Source organism: Eucalyptus grandis, chromosome 8, assembly GCF_016545825.1.
Source record: "Eucalyptus grandis isolate ANBG69807.140 chromosome 8, ASM1654582v1, whole genome shotgun sequence".
Classification (NCBI taxonomy): domain Eukaryota; kingdom Viridiplantae; phylum Streptophyta; class Magnoliopsida; order Myrtales; family Myrtaceae; genus Eucalyptus; species Eucalyptus grandis.
This window is the reverse complement of record NC_052619.1, coordinates 2,508,836-2,520,177: the sequence shown is the minus strand read 5'-3', so window position 1 is coordinate 2,520,177 and position 11,342 is coordinate 2,508,836. Positions and strand designations below refer to the sequence as shown.

The 11,342-nt window shown below is 43.8% G+C and overlaps 1 protein-coding gene across 1 annotated transcript; it reads left to right on the top strand.

Annotated features, from left to right (window-relative positions):
• The first annotated feature begins 6,255 nt into the window (after window positions 1-6,255).
• LOC104429247 (caffeic acid 3-O-methyltransferase) lies at window positions 6,256-7,429 on the top strand. The gene is made up of 2 exons (XM_039298757.1): window positions 6,256-6,659; window positions 7,108-7,429. Exons 1-2 carry the CDS (start codon window positions 6,256-6,258, stop codon window positions 7,427-7,429), a joined length of 726 nt encoding a protein of 241 aa, XP_039154691.1.
• Window positions 7,430-11,342: the final 3,913 nt, after the last annotated feature.

Genomic DNA, 11,342 nt, shown 5'->3' with positions numbered 1-11,342 from the left:
GCTCCCCGGTTCTATTATTTTTCCAGGTGAAGGCACAGCCCTTGCTCTCCAAGTCCATTAAAGAGCATTGGAGAAGAAAGTCCCTCAATGCAGTAAGCCTATAAGTTTCAGCCTTCTTTTGGCCCACTTTCTCCCGATGGTACAGTATTTCGTTGAAATCCCCCAAGCAAAGCCAAGGTAGATGGTGTCTGATACTAGTTCTGTATAAAGCCTCCCATAACAGCACTCTTTCTTGGAATTCATTAGGTGCATGTACAAAGGTGATATGCATCCGTTGTTGTGTTTCCTTAAGTAAGCACTGGACATTAATATGATTTTTTAACCAAGAGTCTATATGTAACTCTACTTGATCATCCTAGAAAAAGAGCTAAACCCCCTGCACTTCCTTCTGGATCTACCACGAAACTGTTTTGGTATCTCAGCCTTCTCCGTATGCGTTGCACTTTTTGTTCTTGATTTTTAGTCTCCATTAAAAAGATAACACTGGGCCTTTCCTGGGTCACTAGGACCCGCAAAGCTTGAATTGTCAAGGGTGTGCCCAACCCCTAACAATTCCAGCTTAATAGTTTCATGGATAAGTCGGTAGCTTATTAGGACTAGCCACCAAAGCTCATTGATTTGACTCCTCCGCCACATGAATGGGAGTTTCCACCAACTGCGTATTGTCTAAATTCTGAGTTTTTGAAGATTGAACACCATACGGACAAAAATGCTTGCCTTTTTTTACCATTTGTTAACTTGGAGCTTCTGGATTTGGATTTGACCAGCCCCTTTTCCCCTAGTAGTGTCTCTTCCATATCCATTGCCGCCTCCTTAAGTTGTTCCTCATATAAGACCATAGCAGACTCAGCATCAATACAGCTACTTCCTCTCTTCTGTGGTTCTCTTTCCTCCCTGATTAGTAATTCTATATGCTGATGTGGTTGTCTGTTGTCCTGTTCTACAACTTGATCTGAATTCTGATCTTGCTAGTGATGCTCTGATTCAAGAGCTGCATGGATGGGTGTCTCGGGCACATACTCTACTTCATCCGGTATTATCTTTTGTTTGCCATAGAATATCTTCCTATATTGATTGAGTTCGCGAGCTTCCGCTTTTAGCCAATGTCCAAACCTTCCCGGTAAGTTCTCTGCCAGCCTTGATTTCTCATAGGGTATTTCACTGCAAAAGGTGGCATAATGCTCGATTTTTCCACAAGAATAGCAGTAGTGCGAAAGTCGTTCGTATTTAAATTCTATCCACAGTCTCTTTCTCTCCAGATTAAGTAGAACTCCTGTCTTCAAAGGCATTGCCAGGTTCAATGTGACTCTTGCCTTACCGAACTTATAGTTGCTATTGCCTTTTGTTTCTATTTTTACCTCAATCACTTCTCCCAGTTTTACTGCGATATTTCTAATGACATCATAAGTCACTCTTCCATATGGAAGTCCATAGAAATGCACCCAAAAATCACAGCATGTAAAATCATAACATAACTCAAGAGTGTCGGGATCACATTGCTGTAATACTAGTAAATTGCTAAAGAAAGACCATGGCCTCAGATCTAACACTCTTTGTTTCTCAGCTTCGGACTGGAAATTGAAGGAGTAATAGCCTAGTTCGAGTACCGCACATGTAACATCATCGACCCTCCAAACTTTCTTCATTGTATTAAAAAAAGCGGTAAAGTTCACATTCGGTTTACTATAAAATTTCCCAAACAAAGTTTTCTGGCATTCGGATAGTTTTTCTTCAAGGATATCACCTGTAATCTCGACAACATCCTCTTCCGACCACAGATTTCCAAGGCTTTTAAGAAAGCTGCGACCCTCCTCTCTTCTTCATTTTGACTGCCATTTTCTCTCTCCAGATTTGAGGGGCTTCACGCTAGTTGGCTCGACACTTTGGAATCAGCAGGGAGATCGATTGAAGGGAGCTCAGAGTGGAAATACAACAGAGGGGGACTCCGAATGGGGTTTGAGCGACATCTGATGTGTGGGCTACGAACACAAGGGATTTCAGACTAGAGATGAAGGGGTAGGGATTGGGGATAGATGGGTATTAGGGTTTTGATTTTGGGGGATTATTGTTTCGGAACATTTTCGATATTGGGGGGATTGAGTTGGAGAATGGTGGGTGATTATGTATGATGATTCACGGTTTTCATTGTATTTGGATCGAAGGATTACCTGGAATGAAGGTGAAGATGGGAACTACCCATATGGTAGAGGGGTACTTGCCATTTGGGAGCGCGAGAGGGAGAGCCAGTGGAGTGGTTTTTATCGAATCTCCAAATTAAAGAAGTAGAAAGTGGCTCATATTCTTTAAAAAGTTTTCTCTATGCACCGGTACCATGTGATCGTTACTATTTCCACTTGGAGAGCTGCTACTTCAACGGTAACAGTTCTAATTATCACTAGAGGTGTCAAACGGGTGGGTCAGGTCGGGTTTGGGTCGGGTCATTAATGGGTCGACCCAAATTGACCCGTTAACCCATTTAAGCCTAATGTAAATTTTTCGACCCATACCCGACCCGACCCATACTCGACCCATACTCAACCCGACCCATATTAATAAAATATTTTCATATTTAACCAAATTTAGGAAAAATTATTCTTATTTTTTTAAAGATTATATTACTAAAAAACTTCCAAGCTTATTATATATATATATAATTTTTAAAAAATGGTATTGCTAAAATATTTTTATACACACAAATTTAATGGAAATTTTTTATAATTTTTAAAATAATTATCTAAAAATCGAATTTTAATTATTTTTTCTTTTTAAAAATTAAAATTTTAATTCTTTTTATTTTTAAAATATAATTTTTTTTTCCTTTTTCTTTTGGTTCTTCTTCTTCTTTGGCCAGCCACCAGCCACGACGACGGCCGGCGGCGGCCACAGGCGAGCCTCAAGCTCGCAGGCTTGCTTGCCGATCAGTGAGGCTTGAGCCTTGCCCGATGCCGGCGAACTCGAGTCTCGCCAGATTAGCAAGGCTCGAGCCTCACCAAACATCAGTGAGGCCTTCACCTCGCCGGATCCGCGGCTCGAGCTCGCCCTCGCCGGATTTGGCGAGGCCTCCACCTCGCTGGATCTAGTGAGCTTGAGCCGCGCCGAACATCGGCGAGGCCTCCACCCTCGCTAGATCTAGTAAGCTCGAGGCTCGCCGGTGTCGGGCAAGCTCGAGCTCGCACCTCGTCGGATCTATCGAAGCTCAAGCCTCGCCTGACGCCGGCGAGTTTGAGTCTCGCCAGATCGGCGAGGCTTGAGCCTTGCCGGGCGTCGGCGAGGCCTCGCCTCGCTAGATCCGCGGCGAGCTCGAGGCTCGGCCGATCGTCGGCCATCGCCGTGCTGGCGACCAGAGGAAGAAGAAAGAAAAAAATGAATAGGAAAGAAAAGGAAAAAGGAAAAAGGAAAAAGAAAAAAAAAAAAAAAAAAAAGAATAATTATAATTTTGGTTTTTATAAAAAAATTATTTTTGTAAAGTTAAGAAGAGAAGAGAGAGATTGTGAGGTTTTGGGTGAAAATGGGTTCTAAATCCAAACCCATTTAAGACTCATTTAAGACCCACTTAAGACTCACTTAAAACACACCTATCAAAGTAAATCAATTTAACTATTTTTTGTAAAAAACAAGTGACCCATTTTGACACCTCTAATTATCACTAAGCTACCATCCCCACATTGATAGATTTACCATCATATAAAGTCTTGTGTTTAATATAATAAATTTACTGTTGTGTAAAGTCTCGTGTTTATTATTTTACCAATTGTAAAACCTTTGATTTTCGCATTTGATTGTGTAGACTAGTAAAGCCTAGGTGCTGGCGAGCTATATGATCCCATTATAGGGTGTCGGGTTCTTATTAGGATGAATAGAGGTGGCCAAACGAATCGGATTCAATTCGATTTGCATATTCCATAAGAAAAATCTATGCTCCTAGAATTAATTCTCTTCCTTATTTATCTTTTAGGGTACCAACCCATAAAAGGGTGTTGTCAGAGCAGTCGGGGAAGAAAAGGAGGAGATTGCATTTGATATGGTGGCTGCGATAGTTGCTATCTATCCATGGTAGACCGGCGGTATTTGGCTATAACGTAAAAATAATAACTACAACATCGCATAAGATCTGATGGGTATAAGGAGCAGCCTATTTTCTTTGGTAGGGTATTGGCAATTCGCTAAAACTTACATAGAGCAATGCTACCCGTTCTCTCCTTAGCGGAAGGCGAGTCCTTTTCATGCTTTTTTTAGGGTAACAATGATACATATCCATATCCGTCCGTATCTCGTACTGTGTGATTCTTCCGTGCGTAAAATCTCGGAATATGGTAGGGCAAGAAAGGCAATTTTTTCTATAGAAAAAATAAAGAACCGGTGAAATCTAGCATGAAACTCTTTAATCATATTATGAATTGTGGGACCTTATGATCATACTATAACTAGTGTGATCTTACGATTGCGTTTGTACAATAATATAGTTTAGGAGAGAATATAGAGAAAAGGAAAAGAACACAGTGAGGGACTGACTTTATGTATATATTGATAGTATTGTAAATAGAAAAGATAAGTTAGCACTCTTAGCCACCAAAAAAGGCAAAAAACGCTTGAAATTTTATCTGTTGGACAAAAGTTGCAAGATTTTTTTTTAAAGAGTTAATATCCTGACAAATTACAAACAAATACACACGTGATAAATTTATCTCAAATTATTTTTTTTATCACGAAAAAATCAAAATTGATACACTTATGATAAATGGAGGGTGAAAGCCCAAACTTGTACACCCATCTAATTCAGTAATTTAATAATAAATTTAACAGAAATTAATAGAGGTTGAATTTGTCTTGGGATTTTGGTGTACCAGGTTGGAATTTTTTGTAATATTAATTCTTTTTGAAATGGTTCATTATGAATTTTTATTCGAGAGATAAAATATTATCTATTCAAGCAAGTTGATAATGCGGTTAAAGATAACGTTTTGGAGAAGCAAATTATTTTTTTTGTTCCCAGGAATAGATTTGAAATAAAATCAATAAAAAAAAAAGTTACTTCTTGTTTCTCGGAATAATTCCTAAAATTAATTCCTATTTTTTTCTTTTCTCCTCTTTTTATTCTCTTTTCTCTTCTTCTCTTTCCTTTTCTTCTTCTTCCTTCTGGCTGGTTGTTAGCCTCGGCCATGACTGACAACCTCGTTGGAGCGTTGCCAACCCTTGACGACCTCACCAGAGTGTTGCCGACCCCTGGATGCCAAGCCATGGCGAGGCCTACCTCACTATGGTTGGGCAAGGCTTGGTCTCACGAGGCCAAGGCGAGGCCAAGACTTGCCTAGGCCAAGCGAGCCTTCGGCAAGCTCGTCGAACCTCACCCAATCGGTTGATGGCCACCGAGGAAGAAGAAGAGAAAAAGAAAAAAAAAAAATAATAAAATAATAAAAGTATTAAAATATTAAAAAGAAAAAAAATTAAGGATCCTATCAAAAGTATTTTTATCTCGAAAATAGAAATTTTGAATAATTACCAAGTGCGTTATTTTGCTAAAAAAATATTCCTAGAATAGAATCAGAAAAAATTATTTTTGATAAAAAATTATTTCCAGAAATAGAATCGGAACGTGCTATTAATTTTCTTCTTTATTTATCTTTCAGGGTATAGTCTTGAAGCAGAACGGTAGAATCTACTATTGTGCCAACCCATAAAAGCGTGTTGTCAGAGTAATTGGGAGAAGAAAAGGAGGAGATTGCATATGATTTTTGGCTTACTATCTTTCCGTGGTAGACCGGCGGTATTTGGCTATAACGTAAAAATAATAACTCCGACTCGCACAAGACGTGGTGTGTATAACAAACAGCCTATTTTCTTTGACCGGATATTGGCAATTCACTAAAACTTACATAGAGCAATTCTACCGGTTCTCTCCTTAGCAAAAAGCGAGTCCTTTTCATGCTTTTACGAGGGTAACGACAGTACATATCCATATCTATCCAGATCTGGTACTCTGTGATTCTTCCGTGCGTAAAATCTCGGAATATGATAGGGCAAGAAATGCTATTTTTTCTATAGAAAAAATAAAGAACCTATGAAACCTAGCATGACACATAGCTCATCAGTTACCTTATAAAAGCGACTCCATCGTCGCACTCTTTTCAAACAGTTTCTTAGTCCTCTCCACTTCCCAATTTCTCTCCACTTCCCACTCCAAAGCGCAATCTCTGCTGCTGTGCGGATTGAAAAGAACCTAAGAAAGCAAAAAAAAAAAAAAAACATTCAGGAAACATGAGTTTGGACGAAACCCTAGCGGTCACCACCGCCCAAGAAGACGAAGAGTACTTGTTCGCTTTCAAACAAAACATGATCTCGTGCGTTCCCCTGGTCCTGAAGGCCACCATCGAGCTCGGCATCCTCAAGCTCTTGTTTGAGAGCTCTGCTCAGCTCTCGTCCACCCAGATTGCGTCCCGCCTCTCCATCAAGAACCCCGGTGCCGGTGGCACCATCGACCGCATCCTGCGTTTGCTCGCCAGCTTCTCTTTCCTCTCGTGCACCCTCACGCAGGACAAAGCCGGGCGGCCTGAGAGGATGTACGGCCTGGGCCCCTTGAGCAAGTACTACGTGAGTGAGGAAGGGGCTAGCATGGCGCCATGGTTGCGTTTAATCTTTGACGAGGTTTCCTTGAGATCGTGGTACGTAAATAAATGAATTCGGACTGTCACATTCTATGAGACTCACCATGTTTGCCAGTTAAGTTCATGCAATAATATCCCGTTCCCATCTCATGCAAAATTGATTAGCTTGATATTTGAAGTTAAATTTCTGTTGAATATATGAGAATCCCAAAAAAAATTTCGAAGAAGTAATGTGGTGGCTATTAAATGCATCAAGCACATCAACAAGAATCATCTTCATATACATCTCTCTCTCTCTCTATATATATATATATTAATTACCTTAATAGTAACAAGATGCGATCACTTTAAATGAATATTTTGATTGGATGGCTGTCTGTGCATTATTGACAATATTAGAGAGCGAAGATATATATATATATATATATATATATATATATATTTTTTTTATCACAAGGCGGATACGTTGTTAATTGGGGTTTGTACATGAATGCTTGCTCTGTAGGTTTTACTTAAAAGATGCAGTGATTCAGGGAGAAGGCGACCCTTTCAAGCTCGTGAACGACGCGACCCTCTTCGACTACACCGGGACAGACCCGAGGTACAACAACCACTTCAACAATTCCATGAAGTGTATGTCTACCGTTTTCATGGGCAAAATCATGGACACTTACCATGGATTCGAGAATGCCAAAACAGTCGTCGACGTTGGCGGCGGTGTTGGCGAATGCCTTAAGCTTATACTCTCCAAGCACCCCCACCTCCGGGGGATAAACTTCGACCTACCCCATGTTGTCAAAAATGGGCTTTCTTATCCTGGTAATTGATTTTCGAACTAAAATTTCCTACTTCCTCTATAAACAAACAAAGTTCAATGTAAATTATGCTGCATAGATTAATTCTCTCAACGGATTGATCCTTTCTAATTCATTTCAATTCATGTTAAAAACACCTCGTTTGCTCCCTACCTGTTGATTGCCTTCTTCCTATAATTATGTCACCTATATACAGTTGGCCCTTCTAAGGATGTCTTATGAAGCAATGAAGACGAAATGAGACAACCAGTTTTTTTATGGCAGGTTTGGAGCATGTAGGAGGGAGCTTTGTGGATGATCCCATCCCAAAAGGAGACATCCTCTTAGCGAAGGTTAATTTGGATTAATTGTTTGGTACTCAAGCTCCCGGAAATGAAATGAAAAGAAACGTGTAAAATTACGTAGCTTATGATTTATTTGAACAAGATTTCTCTAATTGATTTTAATTGATTTTGCATTAATAAGACAGTTCCAATGTACGAGCATTTTGTTTAGGACAGATTGGCGATCGGGAGTCTTAATTGATTTTGATTGTTTGCTGTTTGTTGCAGTGGCAATTCCATAGTTTCACAGACGAGTTCGTCATACAGCTCCTGAAGAAATGTTGGAACGCGTTGCCGGCATCGGGCAAGGTGGTGATCATAGACCCAGTCAGCCCGGAATACCCAGGGACGGACCTAGTGACCCGGGCCACCTTCACTTCCGACATGGTCATGCTGGCCTTGCCTCCTGGAGGGAAAGATCGGACGCTGAGGGAAGTCGAGGTCGTGGCCCGCGCGGCCGGGTTCAGCTCTCCGAAAGTGGGCTGCCAGGTCCTCAACATGTGGGCGCTCGAGCTATATAAAACCGCCTAATTCGCTTGCCTTGCGCTATGTCGTATTGTGTCCATCTTTGGATTTCCAATTGAATAAAACTGTTCTTGTTATGCTTTCAACTTTTCTAGAATCGTTTCCTAGTACGCATTGATGCAAATGGTCTTCATTATCCATTTGTTGCTGTTGTAATAAAAATGCAAGAAGGCTTACGCTTACCAATTCTGCAATTGGAAGAGCCGGAAAAACATAAAGGACGACCGTGAGATATTAACAGGGATCGAAATGATCAAATGCCGAAAATTGTTGTATGGTTCCAATGCCGGCAAGACATTATGATTATCATGATTTATGTGTGGTGAAAATAGGCAAAAGAGCGCTTCAAGTGCCATAACTTTGCCAAAGGGACACTTAAGTGCCATAACTTACGAAAGGTACACTTAAGTGCCAAATTCGAAAAAAACGGATCACTTGAGTGCCACTCCGGCCAAAGTCCGGCCAAAACGCCAACGTGGCGTATTTCCGTGAAGCGCGCCCAAAACGACGCCGTTTTGCACGATGACGTGGCCGAAACGGCGTCGTTTTGGGCCGACGTGGCAAAAGAAAATTAAAAAATTAATTAAATTAATTTTAAAATTAAATTTAGTTAAAATATTTAAAATTAATAATTTTAAAATTAAATTTATTTAAAATATTTTTAAAAACTTTAAAAACCTTTAAAAATATTTTAAAAAAATTAAAAAAAAAAAAAAAGGGAATGGGGGAGGCGGCGAGGGATCGGCCCTCGGCCCGCCGCCGAGAAGGGCCGGCTGATCGGGGGGAGGGTCGGCGGGTCGCCGAGCCACGGCCGGGGCCGCGACCTCGGCCGACCGGCGGCGAGGGCTCGCGAGCCCGCCCCAATCTGGGCGAGGGGTCGTAGCCCTCGCCAGGATCCGGCGAGGGTCGGCGGCCCTCGCCGGCCGGGCCAAGGGCCTTCGCCCGCCGGGGTTGCCCCGGGCGGCGGCCTTGGCCCGGCCGGGCGAGGGCCGCCGACCCTCGCCGGATCCGGGCGAGGGCCGCGCGCCCCCAGATCTAGCGGCGAGGGCTCGCGGCCCTCGCCTGCATCCAGCGACGAGGGCTCGCGAGCCCTCGCCGCCCCGGCCGGCCGGCGAGGGCCGCGAGCCCTTACCCAGATCCAGCGGCGAGGGCTTGCGGCCCTCCCAGATCCGCGGAGGGCTTGCGGCCCTCGCCCGATCCAGCGGCGAGGGCTTGCGGCCCTCGCCCGATCCGGCGGCGAGGGCTCGCGAGCCCTCGCCGCCGGTCGGCCGGGTCGCCGGCCCCCGGCCAGGCCCGGCGACCCTAGCCGACCCTCCCCCCCGTCGCCGGCTCTTCCGGCGGCGGCGGCGGCCCGAGGGCGATCCTCGGCCGCCTCCCCTGTTCCTTTTTTAAAAATTTTTAAATTTTTTAAAGTTTTTTAAATTTTTAAATATTATTTTTTAAAATATTTTAACTAAATTTAATTTTAAATTAAATTAAATTATTTATTTATTTATTTTGTTTCACATCAGTCGAAACGACGCCGTTTTGGCCACGTCAACGTGCAAAACGGCGCCGTTTGGCCGCGCCACCGGAAAACGCCACGTTGGCGTTTTGGCCGGATTTTGGCCGGATTGGCACTCAAGTGATCTCTTTTACTTCGATTTTGGCACTTAAGTGTACCTTTCGTAAGTTATAGCACTTAAGTGTCCCTTTGGGCAAAGTTAAGGCACTTGAGGGATCCGCACGTCGGTGAAAATTTACATTCAAGTTTGAAAGATGAAAATAAATAGCCCCCCACGGAATTGACCTAGTGGCAATGCCGTTCTTACGCTTTTAGCTTAGGAGTCAATGGTTGTGAATTCGATTCCTACAGTATGGAACCTGGATTTAAGTGGGGGACCCAAGACGATGAGTTGCTGCGCTAATTTTCTCCATGTAGCTGGCTAATTACGATTGAGCTCTGAGTTGTTATAAAAAAATAAATTAAATTAAATGCACATCATTCAAACCCATGGAAAGATTTTGGTTGCATTCAAATAAGCCCATATTATCGAAAATAAATTGTTTATATTCGCAAATTTTGGAAATTATGATTTCTTAATTATATAACTTATGTCGATTAGTTATATAATTGCCAAGCAACTATAACGGGTGAGGTTGGTAGCGATGAATTGATGGTGGCATGAGGGAAAAGTACCAAAAAGTCCTAAACCTATTGCATTGATACCAATTCAGTCCTAAGCTTTTCAATTTGACCAATTCAGTCTTAAACCATTTAATATTGGAACCAATTCAATCCATCCAGCCAATTTTGGTTGGCCGACGCCGACATGGACGTCGCCCGGTGGCCGAGATGCTTGGACGTGGCAATTTGTAAGATTTTTTTATTATTTTTTCGAACTTTTTATTAATTTTTTCTTTTTTTCTTTTTGCTTTCTTCCTCACGGTGGTCGGTGAGCCTCTAGTGAGGCTTGCTGGCCACTGGGCGAGGGTCGCGAAGCCCTCACTTGCTGCCGGCGAGGGTCGCGGCCCTCGCTCGGCCTCTCCTAGGGCCGCTGGCGAGGCAGCTTCACCCGGATTTGGGCGAGGCTAGCCTTGCCCGTGGCTAGTGAGGCCATGGCGGCCATCGCTAGGGCGGAGGCGAGGTCGCGAAGCCCTTTGTTGTTGGGGTGACGGGCTAGGGTTTTGGAGGCGAAGATTGGGCGGAGGAGCAGCGGCGTGAGGCGCGGATCGGGCCTCGAATTGGGATTTTGTGGAGGTGAGGGCAGCGGTGACGAGATCGAGAAGCTCAGGCGTTGACAGTAGAGGAGGCGCTAGGGACTCAACGGCAAGGCCGGGGCGAGGCTAGCCTCGCCCAGATCTAGGCTAAGCCGCCTTGCCCACGGCCTTGGGCGAGGCCGAGCGAGGGCTTCGCGGCCCTCGCCTCCGCCCCGGCGATGGCCACCATGGTCTCGCCAGCCGCGAGCCTCGCCCGGATCCAAGCGAAGCCACCTCGCCGGTGACCCCGGGAGAGGTCGGGCTGGAGAGGCCGGGCGAGGGTCACAACCCTCGTTGGTGGTAGGCGAGGGCTTTGCGGCCCTCACCCGGTGGCCGAC